We start from the raw sequence: 21,767 nt of genomic DNA, 5'->3' as shown, positions 1-21,767 counted from the left end.
GAGCTGATTGCACAGATGTCAGGATTGAGATTCAGGCTCGTTGGTGGTCCCTTTATGTCCTGAAGCTTTGTTGGCATAGCAACCCCAATGGTATTTTAGGTCTCTGTTGGCATTCTCATTAGGTTACTACACAATCTGTTATAGGCCTGCAGCTACGTTTATATTGATATCATATTTTTTTCATGGTGGCTGTGAGAAGAATGAAGAAATGAAGATGATGGCGGTTTACCTTGAGCTGCATTGCAACATGAGTTTGCCCGATAAACATTGCAGTAGCGGTGATGTGCCTGGTCAGAGATGTGTGTATACTCTAATTCCATGTCTTGTGATGTTAGATGTAGCCTTTGAAATAGCCTGTGCCACGGAAGCTGAATAAGCATATTCAGATCTGGCACCCATCCTCTTACTGTCATCCCCTGTAGCGAGATGCCAATTCACGCATTACGACTTTATAACAGAGTGAGCCATGAGAGACATCCTCATTAGTGTCACCTTTTATCAAGGCACCATACAAACATCTATTTAAGACTATTTACATATGTATTCAGATCATTAGGGAAGAATTTTTGCAAAAGAAGTCAGAAAGTCTGACATTAGAAATTAATATAATTCAGCACCAAAGCGTTCCTTCTCTAGTTCTGTGTCTTATTACCATTTCAAACACACTGTTGCATTACTGTAATAATGAGTAGGGTTACTGGGAGTCTGGAAATAGTTAGTAGCAAAGATCAATTGTGTTTTAATGGAAATATACTGTATACAGTACAGTGGATTTGGTGTAGCATTCATATTCTGTGCTTAATAATTCCAAGGCTGCATACACTGTTATATATAGCCTTGGAATCCATACAATATATACTGTAAGTATGCACAGTCTTTAGATTTTGCACCTACATTTACAGATTCTAATGTTTCTCACATTAGTCAGTGTGAATGCAGTATTCAGTCAGTGGCTACCATTGTGTCATACTCTGATCACCATTATGGATGTATAAAGGTATACTGCAGATGTGTGACTGAATTTTATTTGGCAGTGAGTGAGTATACAGCTTCATGCTGTAATTACATCTCAATCTTTGCAACTGTTTTTCACTTAATTGTGCAGTTGAGTAATTTCTCTATGTTTTTGTCACAATCTTTAGATTTTTCTTCACCGCATTCCCTGCCTTCAGGTTTATACTGTTGTTCCTGGTGTCAGTATAATTGCTCTGAAGTGTGGGCTCTTTGAAAGCTTTTGATTGGAAAACCTCAGGAAATGAAAAGCCCCTTTAGCTCCTCTATGCCAGGGCATAAGTGAATGTATTTGTCCAATTTTCTCAAGCAAAGAAAGAGAAAACGAGATTCTGTAATTGCTGTGGCTCAACATTTTCTGTTGAGGGTTTGCAGAAAATATATAACACTTCTCCTACTCCCCTTCACTCCTTTCCCTGCACTGTAACTGTAGAAATGGTGGTTCAGTCTTATGCCTGTGAGCTGTAAGTACAACCCCCCCCCCACACACACACACACACACACACACACACCTCCCATACCCACGCTCACACACCCCTTTCCGGCACCCCCCCACCCCTGTCACACTGAAGTGGTTATTTTTAGTGTTGGGGATGCAGCTCGTTCTGCCCGCATCCGGCTGCACAGAGAGATTAATGGAGCACGAGAGAAAGAGATAGAAAGGGAGCACACGTGCATACTCGCCACATGGCAGGGGGAGCTTGTAGGAGCAAGTGATTGAGTGAGAGGGAGAGAGAGGACTGATGGCGTGGAGAGTACAGTGTATAAAAGAGAGCGTTGGCAAGGGTGCAGTCGAGCTGCATCTGTCATTAACTGTCCGTTTAAAGCAAAGAAATAACTAATTTGAACGCCTCTTCGTGTATTTGGTGCTTCCATGGAAAAGAACCATCCTCACCCCTTAGGCGTGACTGCCTTGTCAGCAGCTAAAATATCAGGAAGGGGATTTTACTTTGAAGTTGGCTAAGAAGCGCATGCTCCACCAGACCCCTTACTCCGGCACCTGCCTCATGAATCAGACCGATATTTAAGTGATAAGCTTTATCCCAAGGGTTTGCTGGGTTGATGCTATTTTTAAAAGCCAATTTGTCCACAATGATTATCATGCTTGCTCTGCTGTCACTGACTGAAGAAAAATGACTCAGAATGTGTTTCTTTGTCAGCATCACTTTTGCTCTCCTAATAATGTTTGATTGAATAACAGGGAGTGATTATTTATTTAGTTTACTTTTACAGAGAGTTGGACTGGAGGTCATACATTATAAAGTCATTCTTCTTGCAGCCAAGCACACATGCTCAGAGAGTTTGTTGTTGAGGTCCAATTAGATTGATTTTAAATTATTCCTTGTATTTCTATCCTGAAATGTAACATCAGTGAAAAGAAGCAATCAGCAGGGATTTAAAAAAAAAAAACAGAGCTCTGAATATTAATACCTCGCTGCTAAACATGGGGATGCTGGGCAGCGGCAGGGTGCTGGATTGAATGAATAATGAATAGGCTTTTGACGTCATTGTGGTTTTAAAAGTCAGTCTGGTACCTTCAGAGGTCCCTGAGTGGAGGAGCTGGCAGTGGCACCTCAGCAGAGCCTCATCTATTGTGTTAGACAAAAAGCAGCACTGCTCCATCTTTTACCCACCACCCCCTGTTGTCAACCACGCAAGAAGACATACACACACATCATTCAGAGACGACAGCAAGGCATGTGGCCACTCTCCTACCTGGCATCACCTTTTCCTTTCACCTGCACAAACTGTCCTCCTGGCCTTGTGACTCAGAGATCATGACATCTCCTGCTGAACGGATGCAGTCTTTCATATTGAGATCGTGGCATTCTGCCCAAAGAGGACAGAGGAGTCCCAGACTGGACCCCCTCCCCTCTCTCTAAAATGCCAGGCTCCTGTCAATCACCAGTCAGCCATACTTTCATGCACTTGAGCTAGAGAGTAAAAGCCTTTTTGAACTCGCAGAATGTTCAATTTGCAGAATGAAAAATGTCACGTTATCATGTTCAGAAATGTTATATTTTAGCTCACTTTGTCCGTAATTAGTAATTTCTTGTTTGTTTTATCAATTTGTTTGCAGTGAAGAAAGCCAAGCTTGATGGACCCCAAGGTGAGTTGCAACCTGCTGATATCATCTATTTCTTATTCATCTTTACTTTATCAGGTTGTTTCATGTAAACACACACGTTGTAGCATGACTAACTGTATTTGTATTTTACCTTTTGCAGAGAAATTTAACACATACGTGACCCTGAAGGTGCAGAATGTTAAGAGCACAACCATCGCTGTGCGCGGCAGTCAGCCGTGCTGGGAGCAGGATTTCATGTTGTGAGTCCTTCTCGCCCAATGTCACGTCTTACATCTCACCGTGCCTTTCCCTGTGATCTGTAAATCTGCCTGTACAATGTTGCTTAATTGGAGGACAGTCACTTTTCCCTCTCACTATCCTCTCCTTTATAAAGTACCTGTAGTGTAACAAGCTCTCTCATCACCCTCCGTTGGACCCACAAAGTTATGGTTGCGGTTTTATGGGTAGAGGGCTTTTTTAGACATGTAAAAAACATACAGGCGGACTATCAAAGTTTATGTGACAAAGAAAAAGAAAAAAAAGTGAAAAGCTAAATCAGTTTAAGTATTTATCTGTCTTATTAGTGTTAGTATTATTAAATGGATTTTAATGCAAGAAATGTCTATTAATTTAAACTTAAAGGCATTTCCGAGGTGTAATATGTTTGCTGTTGCAATTATGGCTGTAAAACACACAGATGTTGTGCAACACAGGTCAGCCGGGTTAGCTGTGTCAATTATACCTCCTAAAAGGAGTTATTTTTGCTTTCTTCCTCTTGATTCCTCTCTATCTCTCTCCCTTTGAAGAGTGAGGGAATGACATAACACCTGGGACGTCTGAACTGCTCAGACAGAGTTCACACACCCAGTGTAGAGGGTTTCTCCAGGATTCATTTCACCTAATAACTCCACAACACAACAGATAAAAATTACTTGTCGTCCTGCTGTGTTTATGTTTAATCTACTACAGCCATATCTTTAAACTGAAATACAACCACCTCTCTTTAGATCCATCTCCTGCCCTCTTTCCTTTTTTTCCCTTTTGTAAAGCAGCACACCATTCTGCCATTTGCCAGATTACTTCCTCGGCTCCCAAGGAAACAGAAAGATGCATTTTCATTTCAAAGCTGTGGCTATTATTAGGTTTTGATTCACTTAAGACAGCCAGTGGGCTTGAAAAGAGGCACTGTTGGACAATGAGAGATGCTTAGTGAGCTGATAATCTGCCAGTCAGATTTGTGATAACTTTAAAAATCCTAGCTAGTCCAGACCTTGACTATATGGACTGTATATGTGTGTTGCTTGATGGAAGAATTAGACATATAGGTTACTTTTGTCATAATTTGTCATAAAAATTGTAAAAATGTAAATCATCTCTCCTGTTGTCGTATCTGTGCTTTCTCTTACATCCTGCTGCCAGCCTAGTTGACTGTCACCTGCTCTTTCCGTCTTGGTGCTGAATGACTCATTTCCCTCAGCAGATTGAATCACTGTGCATATCCATCGCCAGATTGCATAGACTGTATTTTTGTTGAAACCCTTCTGTACAGTGAGCTGTTTGTATACACGCCTGTCTTCACTCAGCTCTATATAACATTCTGCTTTATCATACTCTCTTTCCTCACCTTTTTCCTAACTAATTTCTCTTTATCTGCCTCTTCCTCTTTCTGTCGAGCAGCGAAATAAACCGCCTGGATCTGGGCCTGACAGTGGAGGTGTGGAATAAAGGGCTGATCTGGGACACCATGGTGGGCACCTTATGGATCCCCCTGCGCAGCATACGGCAGTCCAACGAGGTACACGCCCTCTCTCCCTGACTCAGACGTCTCCTAGCATTATCTTGTATTGGCTGCACCATTCCAGCCAGAGTGAATGAAATTATTAAAATAATCTAATAACATGTAGGTTATGAAAACACATAGCTTTTAATGCTAATTTAATTAAGGCCATTATGTAAGACTTTGAGAGTGCTTTGAGCTTTTTAATTATTTTTAAATATGTGGCTGTTTACTGTCAGCTGTGTGCCGATCAAGAGCTGTTACGTGTTCATAAATGAGAAATATACAGTAAGGAAGTAGACGGTATTAAAACAGCAGGAGTTGCCATAGTAATGGAAATTATTAAATGTCACAGTGGGGAATGCATAGGCAGTGTGTGTTTAGTTGTTGTTTGTTATTGTTAATGGTTATTATTGATTGAAGTAAGTGCTCCAGATTTTTAAAAATATTTCATTATTTGATGTTTTCCAGCTGCATACTGCTTTCATTTATAGTGTAGTCCTGCTACATGATATAACACGTCTCCTGATTCCTTTATGAAATATACTGTAAGTGACATGATCAACGATAAATTTCACATTCAGTGATTGATTATGTTTGTGTGCAAGGAACTGGAATTGGTTAATTAAGCCATATAATTAAATGTGATACTAAGACGGAATAGTGGACTCATTCCCTTACTGCAGGTAAATATTTCATTGGCTGCAGGCCGATGGTTCTCAGCAGTGATAACTTTCTGTTAAACTGTGACAAGGTTCATATTATATATATATAGGTTTTTTCACAATCTAGGATGCTGGTTTTCTCATTTAAAGAAATAGTTCAACCTTTTATGAAAGACGCCTATTGGCTTTCTTGTCGAGAATTAGATGAGAAGATCGATCAGGTATGAAGCTGCAGCCAGGAGGCGATTATGTCAGTTCAAATGCTGGAAGCAGAGTGAAACTGCTGGTCTGGTTCTCTCTACGGTTCAGAAATACATCTGCCAGCACCTCTTGGTTTTTCTTTTCTTTTTAGTGCGGATCACGTGCTGGAACCAAGTGCAGTTAAGAGATTTGGGCTTTAGTCAAAGCTAATTATAACCTGATAATGAGAGTTTCCTATTCACCATTACTTTATATTTTACTTTGTATATTGTTAAATAATAATCTGCGTGGAGAAAGATTCAGAGGAGAGCATATATAAGGCATGTTTATCACACAGTAAGTATTGTAACATATATTTCTCTGCCCCTATTCCGCTGTCTTTTCCAGGAGGGTCCAGGCCAATGGCTGACCCTGGACTCCAATGCGATCATGGCTGAGAATGAGATCTGTGGAACCAAAGACCCGACCTTTCACCGGCTGCTGCTCGACACCCGCTTTGAACTGCCACTAGGTTTGGCCTTTCGTCATAATTGCATTTGTCCTGCCTGGAGCTCTATACTGCACTTGTTCTGTTTCTTTCATATAAGTTTAGATATATGGATATTATTCAATACAATGTAAAAACCAGGAAAATACAGTTTCTATTCATACAACTACTGTCTTGACCACTATCATTATAACTATTGGTTTCCAGTACTACTAGTCCTAATCTCACTACATTTACTACCAATGCTGTTACTGCTACTACTACAGCACTAACACTACCATTAGTGCTGCTCTTTTTGATTGAAAGTTAATTCTTGACCTTGGAAACAGCAGTTGACCAAAACAATCTCACCACAAGGTATTTGATGAGCCGAGTAGAGAAACTTGTTAAGTGTTTTTTTGTATTGTGTGCTGCAGACATTCCAGAGGAAGAGGCCAGATACTGGGCCAAGAAACTTGAACAACTAAATGCCATGAGAGATCAAGATGTAAGATCTATATTTCCTCATCCTTCCTCCTTATAGTATTTTCTTTCTTAACCCCTTTCCTAAGGTTTCCTCTCCACCTCTTTCTTTATCTCCCATCCCCTCTTTAATTACACTCTGCCAATAACAGCACAATTGCCAGAGTCTGTATTTGTACCAGTAATTTTCCTCAGATGAAGTGCTGGATGTTATTTTCTAAGATGTCGTCCGTCATTTTTTTTCCCCCACAGTATGCCTACCAAGAGGAACAGGAACGACCACTCCATGCACCATCCACACAGTGCTGTGAGTGTCAAACATACATCCTGCATCCACCTCCTCCTGTTATTTCCCCCACTGTGTCCTTTTTAGGCCTCCTGTTTTTCCTCTCCTCACCCCCTCTGCTCCGTTGCAGTGAGTCGTACCAAGAACAGGACTAGACAGGAGGTAGAAATGAGGCTGATAGATGAAGCAAAGCATGGAAGGAGGGAGGGAGGAAAGCTGATGTGACAAATCGTGCATGCAAGCCTGTCTGAACACTAGAATGACTTATAGGTGCTAGATGTGTGATGAATGTGAACTGACATACGGTAGGTTGTCAGACACACACCACACTGCCTGACTGTCTGTCTGTCTAGTGATGATGACACAGGGAGAAGGTTGGATAAGTGTGTATAGTATAAATCTGTGGACAGAGGGGTAGTTGGTGGTAGCATGCTTGTGCAGAGATACTGTAATAACAGCACGTGTGTATTTTATGTTCTTCGTTACTTAGCAGCACCAAGGTCGGCAGCTTTTGCACAAAAACTGATTTTGATCTAAGCTTCTCTAAAAGACCTTGTGCTTTTACTTTACTCACACACATGTACATACACACTGATTTACCTGACGTATGAACCCTCTACACCCATATTTACATCTTAAAATGATTACTTCTCAGGGCTGTAAATCTCTACATGTTTGTTTACCTGGCCTTGTAGACAAGTGATGTGTTTAATTTGTGGCCCAAATCTAATTTGTTTTTTTCCTACCCTTTATCTCCTTATAGGTAATTGGAGTCTGTGGGGAGATCAGCAAAGTAAGTTTCTTTCATGCGCTTCTGCTAATGACTTGAAGTAATTCTGTATTTATTGTCCATGTCTCACTTAATGTAATGATCTCCTAGTGTAGTTTTCCTCAGAGACCATTAGCTGCCACGAAAAAAAATGTTTTTCCCCCCAAACTGTCTGAACTTCCTTTCAGCTCCAATCCATATTCTCCTGACGGATTTAAAGTCAAGCTGCTAGAATTAAATTGAGTTAAGTTGCAGTAAAATAAACTGTGGTGTTTTTTCCCCAAGTGCGTCATTTCCACTTCCACTTCCACTTTTATACTTTCGTTTTGATTTTCTTAGTCAGGTCTCTCTGAACATTGTTATTACTATCCTGCCACCACAGTCCAGATTAGAGAAGATCCAAGCTGATACTCATCTGAGACACCTTCAGTTATTACCATGCAGTAAACAAAAAGCTGCAGCAAGTGGTACTGTGTGCTGTTGCAGGCTTTCTTTTGCCCTAGGTCTTGCCTCTCAGGCTAGCTACATGCATATAGAATCAGTGCTCTTTGTAGTAAAGATACCAGAATTATCCAGCAGAAAGTATCAGGTATCTATAAAGAAAAATAAAAATGATTTTAAGTAGTAATAGTAAGGTCAGTTTAGCATTTTTCCAGTGTTTTACCTAAAAATCATCCAAAATCCATTATTTATAGGTTAAAACATGAACAATACAATTATATTCTATGCAAACACTGTATGATACAATTCTGACCCATCATCTTCTTCACGTCTCGCCCCCTCACTTCGTCCTGTCTCCTGTTGTGTTTGTGTGAACAGACGAGGATCCAGACAGCGCCGTGGACGACAGGGACAGCGACTACCGTAGTGAGACCAGTAACAGTATCCCACCTCCCTACTACACCACCTCCCAGCCCAACGCTTCCATGCACCAGTATCCGATGAGGCACCAGCAGTACAGACAGTCCTACAGCGACGAAATCCATGAGCTGGACTACGACCACAGAGCCATGAGGTAACAAGCACTATACAGGCTCTACGTAGCCACAACTGAGACTGATCGTTTTTTTTTCTCATGAGATTAACCGTGGCGGGCTCTGAAGAGAAAAACACCAAAAAAACAAAAACTGTTTAATGTTGAAAATGTAATATCACACTTCCTATCTTAAAGAAATATTCCTTAGTGAATAACTCCATTTGGAGTCCAGCATTTAACCCCCACAGCTCAGCCCTGGTGGCTTTGTTTTGTTTCACTGTATTGTACATGGTAACATGTTGTCCCACTGTGCTCTCCTCCTCTAGAGAATAACCCTGGCCTCAGTGTATACAAGCTGGGGCGCACTGTTCTTGTATACAGGTCACGTATGAAGTGGGCCCTTGTGGTTTTTTGTGTGCGTGTGTGAATGCGAGTGTGCGTGTCTGCATTTTTGTGTGCATGTTGAGTGTGTGAGCATCAGAAACCCCATGTAATCTCTTCTGTGCTAACTTGTGCAGAAAATAAATGAATTGCTGGACATGGCAGTATTTTTTAACGTTTTTTGGACATGTTTGTCAAAGGCATAAGATGATCAAAACTCATGCATTGCTCAGAAAAGCTGAAACACAAAGTTTGATCAAAAGATTTGGTTAGATTTAGATGGGTAACAGAAATCTTCAAGTGCTCAACCTCAGTGAAATGTCTTTGTGCAGAAACTTAAAGAATAAGTTCACAATTTCTCAAGTCTGTCTTTAAATAATAGTTAGATATTTATATGAACATTGAAACGGGTTGCTGTCCGTTAGTTCAGTTAGTTCAGTACAGTTTCCTTGTTAAGCTGCTCATAATAACTCACACTGTAATTAATGGAAATAATAGTGAGCACAATAGAAAGGGATATTTTAATGGCCACTTTGAACAGGAGGAATGATTGCTGCAAGAAAAAAAACCTGCTTCAATGTTCACATAAACACCTGACTGTTGGTTTAAGACAAGCTTGAAAAACTGTGAGCCTATCCTTTATGTGGCTACTGCAGAGGCTCAGTTTGGTTAGAGCTTTCTTTGAAAGATTTGCACTGAGCTCTACTGATGCTCCTCTCCCACCTCTCCCCTCCTCCCTACCTCCCTCCCTGCTCCTCTTACCAGACGCTATGATAGTTTAGACTCGGCCACCAACGGGCGCAGCGATATCGACTCAGGCTCAGGGTCGAGCCGGCGCACCAGTCATCAGTATTCTCTAGACAGTAGGCATTCACTGTCCGATAGGTGGGTCTCTGTACCTCCTCTCCAACTCCTCCTCCTCTTCCTTCTCCTGCTCCGGCCTGTGACTCCGTCTCGCTGTGACGTCAGTGGTGGACTTGTCCCGTCCTCCTCGCTCGCTGTGCTTGCATGCATGCGCTCTCTGTATATGTATATTCTGTACTTTTTTATAGAAAACTACTGGTCCTGCATCTATATTTACTGTGTTCCTGGTGAAGAATCACGAATCAGTATTACAAATGATGTATCATACTCATCTTCACCATTGTTAAACTCTTGTAAGTTCTGCACAGTTTTGTGTTTATGTGTGTGGGCGAGTGATAGAGACAGAGAGGTTAATTGTCGGTTGGAGTTTGTGGAAGAGCCTCTGTGAATCTTTGTGTGTGTTTGTGCGTGTGAATCTGCTGTCACGACAACCTGTTATTACGGCCTCATCCTGTATGTGAGATTTAAAGAAGAGCCCTGTCGTATTCTGGGTGTCCCATACTTGGTAATTATACACATTTAATTTCCACTTGTAAGACAGCAGGAGGCCTTCAGCCCAATAATGGGGCACTAGGAGGGAGGCCAAGACAGATTATTTTCATTTTCTTCTTAGTTTTTCGGCACATGTTTTTTTATTCATTGCTAACAGAGAGGGCAGACATGTATTTGGACTCGCACATTATGCAAGCATTTGTCACTGTCTGTGTCAGCCTTTGTGTTGGATGAGAGAGAGATTGTGAGATAGATAATGAATAGAAAAGAACAGGGGTGTCGTGATTGAGTGTTTATGTGTCCATTCACCCCTACTTATGTATTCCTTCTAGCTCGAAGCCAGAATACATTTCTCTCCTTTACTGCTCCTGCACCATGCATTATTGACTGTAATCAATAGAGACAAAACAATATAGTATGAGTGTGTGTGTGTGTGTGTGTGTGTGTGTGTGTGTGTAAGAAATTGTTTTTGCATGTGTCTCAAATCTTTCTCTGACTCATGGTCTGTCTCAGTGTCTAATAGCCTCATTCATCATCGTGAATAAATATTATTCACTTATTTATCTGCAAAAAGGGACTGTTTTTGTTCTGCTAGGCTAATAAATTACCCTCAACCTCTCCAGGTTCACTCTCTTTCATTTGAATAGGTCTATTTATATCTTTTTGTATGGTGTGTGTTTCTGTATTCATTTGCGTATGAACTAGTATCCATAGTAACCTTTTCCATTACTAAAAAGATGTTTGCCCTTGCAGTTGCATAGATGCATCACTAGCCTAAACCCCCCTGCTCTGAGTTTTCTTATTGGTTGGTTTAAAGTCACTCCCCTTTCTTATTGGTTAGCCGTCTCCCTCCCTCCCTGGCCCCATCACAAGTTCCTTAAGTGTGACAACCAAACTCCTTAGTGTGTATGAGTGGGAACTCTCCCAGTTTACCTTTAAACCTGTGTGAGTATATTTATATTATATAACAGGTGTCTATATCTCCCCCCCCAGTCCAACAGACAGTCGTTATGCCTCGTCAGGCGAGTTGAGTCGAGGCAGCTCTCAGCTCAGTGAGGAGTTTGTTCCCGAGGACGGCGAGAGCTTGCGAGGCTCTGAGTTCTACGATGAAAACGACTCGTACCACTCCTGCCACTCCTCCGTCAGCTACGGCAAAGAGGATTCCCCAGGCTGGGAAGGCGAGGACCCCCAAGGCGTCTACAGCGACGAGGGAGGCTACCTCAAAGATGGAGGGGAAGAGGGGGCGCTGTATACCGAAGAGCAGGGCGATATTTACGAGGAGGAAGGAGAGTACAACTACGAAGATGAGGAGGACATGCCTTATGAGGAAGATGAAGATATGTATCCACTCGATGGTACACTCAGCGAAGACCAGGAGCCGCCCTACACCCCCACCCCCACAAGCACTGCCCCCACCTTAATGCCCCCCACTGATGGTCTGTCCTCCACCAGGCCACCGCTGGAGAAGCAGGCGTCGTTGCATCAGCAGCGGCCAGCCCATGATCAGCTCCAGCCCCCCAGCACAGCTCCTGGTCTACCTCCAGTCACACAGGACGACAAGTCGCGCGCTTTCAGTGCAGAATCCATCAAGCCTGCGTTTGCACCCACCCAGCCAGCTCTGTCTACCACCACTATATCCACCCCAACAACTACACCACAGGTCCCAATTCCAGATACAGAGCCAATGGAGCCTGAGCCCAAGTCTGAGCTGCTGCTGGAGGAACCTCAACCCCCCGAGCAGCCTCCCACGGTAGAGATTGTCCCTCCAGCTCCTGAAGAGAAAACAGAGGAGCCACCTGTTCCAAGGTGAACACTGTTCACACTGTCAACTTTATAGAGGAAAAATAAGCTTTCACACAGTGTCAACACTACATTTAACTACATTTCAGTAAAAAGTTAATCTGGCAGGTCATTCAACATTAAGTGCATACATTATGTACATACTTCAACAGTAGCTTCATGTAGTACATCATACTTATACCTTCCTATCAAAGGGCCACTTCAGTGATTTAGTATTGCACTGACGCACTAAAAAAAGAATGACAAAAACAATGGGACTGAAATTAATTAAAACTCACCGTCTTTATTAGTCTTCACAACAATCACCAACACTGGTTTGGTCAATATAAACCCTTAAGACCGGCACTGTAAACCACAGAGAGCCTGCAATAGCAGCACAGGCAAAGCGACGCCATTAGTCCATTATATCTTTACTTTTCGATACTGTACTTTTTGACACTTTTTGAAACGTTGTTTCTTCTTTGATCATTCTTTTAGCTTCCCAAAGAGGGAAATCATGGAACCTGGTCCCGCCAGAGCCAAAGCCAACTGGCTTCGACTTTTCAGCAGAGTACGATTGCAGCTGCAAGAGGTACAGCCTGTGTGTGTGTTTCTAAGTGTATCTTTGAGCAAATAGGTGTGCACAGGTGAGTGCTAGGGCTCATTAGAGAGGACAGTATGTCTTCTCTGTTGTTGTTCTGCTTTAATTTACAAGTCTACTACTTTCAGTTCAGTGACTTGTTGCATCAGTCCCTGCATGTCCTACTTTTACTGTGATTTTTCCAGCTTTTGTTGACTGGTCCACCATTTTTCCCAGTTATTAGTTGGTTATTGCTGTGGATTATATTGTCTTGTGTTTATTTGATAGTTTCTGTTTACCCCTTGTACTGTTTTGCCATTTCATTATTTTCTTTTCAGTTGTTTGCCATCCTCGTAGCGATTTGCATGTAGTCCATTCTGATTATGGCTGGAGCGGACGCTCAGGTGGGTGTGGCCAGTAGTGTGTTAATCAATCCAGTGTAGATTGTATGTATCCTGTGCGGCTCATAGATATTTATGGGGAGCCAAGCAACACATAGGAAGTTGCTGTAAGCCTGCTAAGTGTCATTTTCAAAGCCTGGCGTTTATACCAATCATGACTATTTCTGTGCACAAGTGTGACGTGAGTATCAATGCTGTGTGTCATTCTTTGAACCGACAGGCAGACAAAGAACATGTCTTTCAATAATAGAGCAGATAGAATTAGAAGAATGATTACACGGATGGCCATCTGGCTGTAATCTACTTTTACTATGATTCAAACACAGAGAAGCCACTGCTGATGTCACTAATCACCACACTCACTCAGAAAGACACAACTCAGCTATACCACTATCCTAATCTCCCCCCCTTTCTTTCTTTCTCCCACTTGCACCACTGTTTTATTATTCATTTGTAAATTCTGGAAACAGTCATTGTGGCTACAGCTACTAGTGACACTCACCGTGAAGTAGTGCTGTTTGCTATGGAACACCATACAGTATCTCTAAATGTTGTTGTTTTCAGTATAAAGAACAATATAAAAGCACTATGTTCTGTACTATAATATGCTATGCTTCCCATTTTTCCAGCCACGGCTCAAATGGCTCCCTGCTTTCCTCTCTTTCTAATCTAATCTGTCTCTCTTTCTCCTCAGGCCCGAGGAGAAAGTGTTGGCATAGCCTCTCTGCTTTTATCAGCAGGGTAAGTAACCATGGCGCTGTTACTACTACGGCTATTGAAAATCTATAACTTACCAACTAAATGGCCTTAATGTCTCAATGCATTTATAGTCTAATTGATTTGTTGTGTCCAGGTTCTAGTTAACAACTTCAGCTGAAATAATAGCTGGTGTTCTGTGCATGTTTTCTCTCCAGGATGGGTGGCGCTCTATATAGCATTGACAGCATGCCAGACCTCAGGAAGAGGAAAGCTATGCCTCTGGTCAGAGATCTGGTGAGTTTCTGCGCTAATCTCTTTATATTCCCCTGACTAAGTGTCTCACATCTCCCCAGTCCATCTATCACTCAGCTCAGCAGTCAGCACTCTGATCTATTAGACCTACTCCTGTTTTTCTTCTGATTCTCTGCTGTTCTTTCTCATATTATTCTCTCTGCCTCATTGTTCTGTTCTTTTCATAATTTCTCCTTTTTACTGCTCTTCCTTTCTGTCTTTTAGCCCACTGCGCTTACATCCACTTTGCTAACAGACGATACATTTCCCTGCTATTACAGCCTGACAGGGCGAGCTGCAGGGCAAAGGGGCCACAGGCAAGGCCAGAGGTTTCCTCTGACTGACACTGATACCTGCTAGATGCTGTCATATAACAGACCTTTCATTACCCCACACTGCCATCATCCCCATGCCTCCCTGACACTGCTTCATTAGGGATAAGACTGTAGGGAATATAAATCCTCTGGAGAAAGCTCATTCATACAAGTCCCTTCCTTAGAGATAATTGTAGTTTTAGACAGCCTGGCTGGACTGCATTATTACTTTTCTTCTTTGATGACAGAGGGCTCAAATTTTGTTAAAGTTATAGATACACATTAAGCTCAGAATATGGATAGACACACGTAATATCAGAAAAACTAATGAAAGATCACCTTAAAGGAATAGTGTGACATTTATGGAAATATCCTTGTTTGCCCTGTACTGAGAGTTAGAAGAGAAGATTGATGGAGCAGCTGCAAGTCCAGAAGCACCGAAAATAGCTTACCAGGCTAACTCCTGTAATACCGCAACTTGTCACTTTTATACTTTGTTTTTTGTGCAGATTAAACAAATTGAATATAACATACTAGTTAGTGAGCATTCATTGTTCAGGTAGGTTGGTGACAGAGCCAATATAGATGTATTTCCTTGTTTTCAGTCTGAGCTAAGATAACTGACTTCATATTTAGACAGACGAGCATGGTTTAAATCTTCTCTAACTCTTTGCAAGAAAGCAAATAAGGCATTGGTGTTTGTCAAAATGTCAAACTATCTCTCTTGCTATTAATGCAAAAATACTTCCTGTTGTGGAGGCGAGTGGAACCAAAGGCAGTTTGTCTCTTTATATTAACTGCCATTAACACACCAGATCCAAGCTTTACCACACACAGATAATTAGCCCAGATGACTGTCTTCATTAAGAAACAATGCACTAACAGACAGTCACAGACAGGTGCACTGATGTTTCTCTTCCTCTCTCTGTCTGTCGCTTTTCACCAATGCACACACACACACACACACACACTCACAACTTGTCAGAGTGTCTCAGGTAATTGATCGGACAGGGTGGGGTCCTAGCTGAAGACACAGTAGGTTCCCCCATGCTTTTATTGTGGATGTCCATTGTTGTTTAATCACAATGACTACAGTATACGCACAATGAATGCATCATTTCTCAACATCTCTTTTGCATTTTGAATTCTATATGGAAATCCCCCCTGAATTCTTGCCCTTTTCTAATATTAAATCTCTCCCTTGTTCGTCCCACCTTCACTGCACTGCCACAGGCTATGGTGAGTAACACCTACACCATTTGCAATCAAAATACTTACTTAGGTTATGAAGCTATACCAGTTTTCTTGTCTCAACGGCAAATTGCTCACTCTTATGAGAGGAAGTACCTTAGGTTCTGCAGCTGTCGCCTCTATTTTGCTGTAACTATTCAGGGGAACATTGCCAGACAGACAGTAATAATACACATTGCCTCATAGGCTGCACTGAGATTTGTCTTGATAAAGAAATAAGATATTGAGGTGGGAGTTGTGAGAAACTGACGCCTCCTCTCTCCGGCCACTCAGTCTTTGGTTCAGAACTCGAGGAAGGCAGGCATCACATCGGCCCTGACGTCCAGCACTCTGCATAACGAAGAACTGGTCAGTGCGCATTTACAGTATTAATTCACATCGTACCAAAGGTTACTCTGGTGCACACACAACTCTGCTGACCCTTCACTTCTCTTTCATGTGCCCTTGCAGAAGAGTCATGTCTACAAGAAGACCCTCCAGGCCCTCATATATCCCATCTCTTGCACCACCCCACACAATTTTGAGGTTTGGACAGCCACCACGCCCACTTACTGCTACGAGTGCGAGGGACTGCTGTGGGGTATTGCTCGGCAGGGCATGCGCTGTACCGAGTGCGGGGTCAAATGCCACGAGAAGTGCCAAGATCTCCTAAATGCTGATTGTCTGCAAAGTAAGTAAAATACTGTAGCCTGTTGCAGCCCCTGAAGTATTGATTAGAGACTGGATCAAAAATACAATCAAACACTCAATAACTCCCATGTCTGTATGGTAAATACAGGGCTGCAGCCAGGAGACAGTTAGTTTAGCTTAGCATAAAGACTGGAAAAAAAGGGTGAACAGCTAGTTTGGCATTGTCCAAAGGTAAAGAAATTCATATTTTTTAATAGAGACATAAGAGTGATATTGATCTTTTCATCTAGCTCTTAAAGAAAAGAAAGCCAATAGGTTTCCCAAAATGTCTTAACTGTTACTTTAAATGTGTTATTATATATTTACTTCTGGGCATAAAATTGGTTTTTCATAGCTGGTGATATTCTGAGATACATGAGAGCTAAAGCTTAGATTGTATTCACGGAGTGTTCGGTGAGAAAGGATGGTGAAATATAGCATAACATATTGACAGGAGCTGAACAATCATCTGCTGACTTTATGTTTTAGTCTTCTTGCTGTGTCAGTGCTTTCTTTTATTAATAACAGTAAACTATCTAGTCTGTCTATTTCCTCTTCTCTCTATTTGTCAATGCCAAGCAGAGAGTCCTCCTCCTCCTTCTCTCACTCCTGCTTTCTTATTTTCCTTGTTTTCTTGAGAGGATATTAAAAGCAATTTGTCTTTGGTTGTCATCCACCTCTCTTTTACTCAGCATTTTATAGCTCTGCAAATGTGTCCGCCTCTCATTCATGAAATACGGCCAAGTTTTCATCACCTACTCAGTCTTCTTCTATGCTTTGTATTTTAAATTAAAACCTCAAATGTTCCAATAACCTGTAGAAATGTGTCTTCTCTGCAGTCTCTTATCATAGTATGTATGGCAACTATAAGACAACCTATATCAAAAGATACCACTTCTGTTTGTTTTTACACATGTAATCCTTTTGTTTCTCATCTTAATTTTCCCGCTAACCAGGAGCAGCAGAGAAGAGCTCCAAACATGGTGCAGAGGACCGAACCCAGAACATCATCATGGTCCTTAAAGACCGCATGAAGATCCGTGAGAGGAACAAACCCGAGATCTTCGAACTCATTCAGGAGGTGTTCAACATTGTCAAGGCCACCCACGTCACCTACATGAAGCAGATCAAGCAGAGCGTGCTCGATGGCACCTCTAAATGGTCAGCCAAGATCAGCATCACAGGTGAGAGTGGAGTCAGATTAGTACAGTACAGCGCTTTGAACGGTGCTGGTCAGAATCAAAGTCAGAGGAGACAGCATCTGTCAGGTGCTTGTGTCTATAAAAAGAGACAAGCTAGCGTTTGTATGAAGAGAGCACAGGTGGCGTTTGTGGGGCAGTAGAGCAGAAGGTCAGATGATTTAAGAGGCATCTGTTTGCATCACACACACACATGCAGTAGCTGACCAGACTGCCATTTTTTCCCTCCTTCCCAGTGTTGTGTGCCCAGGGTCTACAAGCCAAGGATAAAACCGGTTCCAGTGATCCTTATGTCACCGTCCAAGTGGGAAAGACCAAAAAGAGGACCAAAACCATATACGGCAACCTCAACCCTGTCTGGGAGGAGACATTTAATTTGTGAGTCAAGACCTCTTAGGAAAATATATAAAAACATACAAGTTAAAGCTGAAAATAATATAATTATAATATTATTTTTTTTCCCCCCAGTTAAACAATTTTTTGGTTAGCCAATGAAGAAGAAGATGCTAATTGTGATTTGTTAGAGCCCTAGGTGACGTCTCCAAATTGCTTGTTTAGGCCAAAATAAATATTTAGATATAGATATTTAATTTACAATGACTTGATGAATTGCAAAATACAATTGATTATCAATATTTTTAATTAATTTTCCGTTAATAAACTAAACCTTCCAGCTCTAGTTGTTGCACTGATGCACTGATCTGCTTCGTGTTGATTAAATAAAATTAATTTAGATTTGTTTGTTTGTTTTATTTATACCTTTGATTTTTAATGAGTCATGATAGTAATTCATCTGGGCTTCCTGGCCAACTGTCAGTGTGACTTCTATATTTGGTAGCTGTGGCTGACTCTCCGGTTCTGTTTGTTCAGTGAATGTCACAACTCCTCAGACCGCATCAAGGTGCGAGTGTGGGACGAGGACGACGACATTAAGTCTCGTGTGAAGCAGAAGTTCAAGCGGGAGTCAGATGACTTCCTCGGTCAGACTATCATCGAGGTCCGCACTCTGAGCGGAGAGATGGACGTCTGGTACAATCTGGGTCAGTCATACCGCATTGATGCCACAGCTTCTTACTGCCATGTTACACCTTTGCAATTATATGAGTGACTTAACTTCTCTGATTAAGATGTTTTCAGTTGGGTAACTGTGTTGCTGTATGTCTTGTGCTCTTCACAGACAAGCGTACAGACAAATCAGCTGTGTCTGGAGCTATCCGCATGCACATTAATGTAGAGATCAAAGGAGAGGAGACGGTCGCCCCCTATCACGTTCAGTACACCTGTTTGCATGAAGTAAGCTCAGTGTGTTTGTGTGTTTGAACAAGTAGAAAGCAATACAATACATCTATTCAAGAGCTGTACTTAAACACTGTTTTATATGTGCATTTTGTAAGATTTTATACCTTTACTCCACTTATACATCTTATAATATTGTGATTCTTCCACCACTACTCTATATCTATATGGGTTTTTTCAGAATAAAAAGAAACAACATGTTTAACATGTAAAGCTTTAAACTACCAAACAAACAAATGCAAAACAAACATATGTAGACCACCCAAAACATTAGAACACTAAAACAGATTGTAATACTCCTAACTTTTACTCTATTAGGCCATTTTACAGCTCACATTTATATCTGTGTTTTTACTTATAGGCCCAATATGCAGTCACTCCACCGTTGGTCTACATAACAACATGCACAACATTATGCTGACCATGCCTTTTAGTCTCTACAGCCTTTATTATATGTGGATTTGTACATTGCAAATTAATGGCAGAACAAGCATTTAGATAAAATATTTAGTCAATGTCGGAATCTTTTTTGATTAGCGCATTGCAACTTTTACTTTAGGTTTATAGCACTTACTTATATATACTTACAGCAGTAACCTCTGTGTGTCTCTGTGCATCTGTGTGTATCTCTGTGCAAAGTCATCCTAATGAGCCATGCCAAACAGGTTAATTCACTTGACTGATGTTTAGTTCCAGAATGGATCCATTCCAAATGAAACTTAAGTTAATACTCCGTGAAGTTTGCGTTGCTCTCATAAGATAAAGACCACTTCCAGACATCAGACACATTTCTAGTCTGGCTCTGTGCGGAAAACTCTGCTGATTGATTGTAGACCAATCACAGCCTTGTATGGAGTCATTACTCGGCCCATTACTCAAAAGAGCATATTAGCTGAACCTTAACAGACAAATGACCACTGTTATTGCTGCACATAAGTGGCCATAAACCATGTAGCCAACTCAGAATGTTTTGTAGCAGAATAACACTTAATGGTTGAGTAGTCAAGACAGCACCTTTGTTGGCCTCATGATGCAGTTTAATGGCTGTTCATGTAACACAGCCGTTTAAAGATAATCAGATCGTAGGTTTTGATCTACTCTGTTTTTGTACAGTTAAACATATAGAAACTTTTATTATAGCTGAGAGAGGCAATGTTCATGTTGATCATTCATATTATGTGATGATTTATTTATGATTGATATTAATAAACAGTCATGGTCACACACACTTGATCAGCATGGCTAGACTATATTCCTAAACATGACAAAGCTCTTAATAGCAATTTACCACTTCACAACTTCTGAACCTACAGTCTCTAGTTTTGTCATTTTTCTTTTTGTTTCTTCTCTTCTCTATTTCCTCTTTTATTTATATGTCTCCATCAATGCTCTTTCTAACACTTTACTATTTTCCTCTCTGTAGAACCTCTTCCACTATGTGACAGATATCCAGAACACCGGTGTGGTGAAGATCCCTGATGCCAAAGGGGATGATGCATGGAAGGTCTATTTTGAGGAGACTCCCCAGGAGATAGTCGATGAGTTCGCCATGCGTTATGGAGTGGAGTCCATCTACCAGGCCATGACGTATGTTATCATCTGAAAGCCTGACTTCAGAATATCATTATTGTGAAAAAAGTGTTTGCATACATTCTTGGCAGTTCCCTTACATCAAGCTGTCTGTACGTTATCCTGTGTTTGCTTATGACATCTGTCCTCTTTTGCAGTCACTTTGCCTGCCTGTCATCTAAGTACATGTGCCCAGGTGTGCCTGCAGTGATGAGTACCCTGCTGGCTAACATCAATGCCTACTACGCTCACACCACCCAGGCAACGAACAACGTGTCTGCCTCTGACCGCTTTGCCGCTTCTAACTTTGGAGTGAGTCACTGCAGAAACATTTTGCAGAATCAATAAATGCAACAGGTGCCGCAGTTATGTTTAGTACAACAATGAGGCTTGTCAAAAAAACATCATAATTTCCTTAAAAAAGGAAAAAGCTGAATTGTGTTTTTGGTTGTATCTTGTAAACAGAACAGAAAATAATAGTTGTTTTTTGATTTTGCAATCATTTGTTATCCTGGTGCTGAATGGCTGAACCTTTGTATATTACTGTTTATGTTTGGTAATGTTAAAATCTGTTACCGTGTGTGTTTTAATACCCACAGAAAGAACGATTTGTCAAGCTTCTAGACCAGCTTCACAACTCTCTGAGGATTGACCTGTCCATGTACCGAGTAAGATTTCTCCCCATCTTACTGTTTGCACTCATGTATTAGATTTGAAAACTGTATCATAGATGTCCACTAATGGTGTCTGATCGAACAGCATGGTAGGACACCAACCCACCTCTCCTCTTTTTCTCCATCTTTCTCTCTGTGCTGTTCTTCTTTCTGAGAAACAGTAAAAACAAAGCGGGCGGATGTGTTAATTAGAGTGACAGCTCGTCTGAAACATGCACAGACACATTCAGGAAACACTGCACACCCACACAGTAAAAAGTGTTGGAAATTGTGTTGCCATGCTTGATCGTGCCCACGGACACAAACACACACTGGACAAGGATGGATGTGATGCCATGTGCTGTGGCTCACTGTATTTATTTTTTTTCCTCTGACTGTAGAACAACTTCCCTGCCAGCAGTCCTGAGAGGCTGCAGGACCTCAAGTCCACAGTGGACCTCCTCACCAGTATCACCTTCTTCAGAATGAAGGTACCACCCCTTCCTTCGTCTTTGTCTAGCAAAGCATTTTTTGGTTTTCTTCTGTATTTTATCCACTCCACCAATCCATTCAATTGCCATTTTGTTCAATGTGTTACACATACAGGATGTAATTAACTTTAATTTT

General features: G+C 41.4%; 1 protein-coding gene across 1 annotated transcript in view; it reads left to right on the top strand.

Moving 5' to 3' along the window:
* The window catches only part of unc13a (unc-13 homolog A (C. elegans)), a 45,447-nt gene that overhangs the window by 2,082 nt on the left and 21,598 nt on the right, over nt 1-21,767 (top strand). The window contains exons 2-24 of the mRNA XM_051375574.1: nt 3,092-3,121; nt 3,240-3,339; nt 4,757-4,874; nt 6,110-6,233; nt 6,626-6,696; nt 6,924-6,978; nt 7,721-7,750; nt 8,546-8,741; nt 9,849-9,968; nt 11,433-12,245; nt 12,717-12,810; nt 13,894-13,940; nt 14,114-14,192; nt 16,028-16,102; nt 16,205-16,424; nt 17,380-17,607; nt 17,859-18,000; nt 18,493-18,662; nt 18,800-18,915; nt 20,342-20,505; nt 20,646-20,799; nt 21,087-21,155; nt 21,542-21,631. Coding sequence (XP_051231534.1) covers nt 3,092-3,121; nt 3,240-3,339; nt 4,757-4,874; nt 6,110-6,233; nt 6,626-6,696; nt 6,924-6,978; nt 7,721-7,750; nt 8,546-8,741; nt 9,849-9,968; nt 11,433-12,245; nt 12,717-12,810; nt 13,894-13,940; nt 14,114-14,192; nt 16,028-16,102; nt 16,205-16,424; nt 17,380-17,607; nt 17,859-18,000; nt 18,493-18,662; nt 18,800-18,915; nt 20,342-20,505; nt 20,646-20,799; nt 21,087-21,155; nt 21,542-21,631 — 3,305 coding nt within the window. The remainder of the gene's footprint in view (nt 1-3,091; nt 3,122-3,239; nt 3,340-4,756; nt 4,875-6,109; nt 6,234-6,625; nt 6,697-6,923; nt 6,979-7,720; nt 7,751-8,545; nt 8,742-9,848; nt 9,969-11,432; nt 12,246-12,716; nt 12,811-13,893; nt 13,941-14,113; nt 14,193-16,027; nt 16,103-16,204; nt 16,425-17,379; nt 17,608-17,858; nt 18,001-18,492; nt 18,663-18,799; nt 18,916-20,341; nt 20,506-20,645; nt 20,800-21,086; nt 21,156-21,541; nt 21,632-21,767) is intronic.

The sequence above is a fragment of the Dicentrarchus labrax genome, unplaced genomic scaffold (assembly GCF_905237075.1).
Source record: "Dicentrarchus labrax unplaced genomic scaffold, dlabrax2021, whole genome shotgun sequence".
Lineage (NCBI taxonomy): Eukaryota > Metazoa > Chordata > Actinopteri > Moronidae > Dicentrarchus > Dicentrarchus labrax.
The sequence above is the reverse complement of the archived record's forward strand: the minus strand, read 5'-3'. Positions and strand labels throughout refer to the sequence as shown.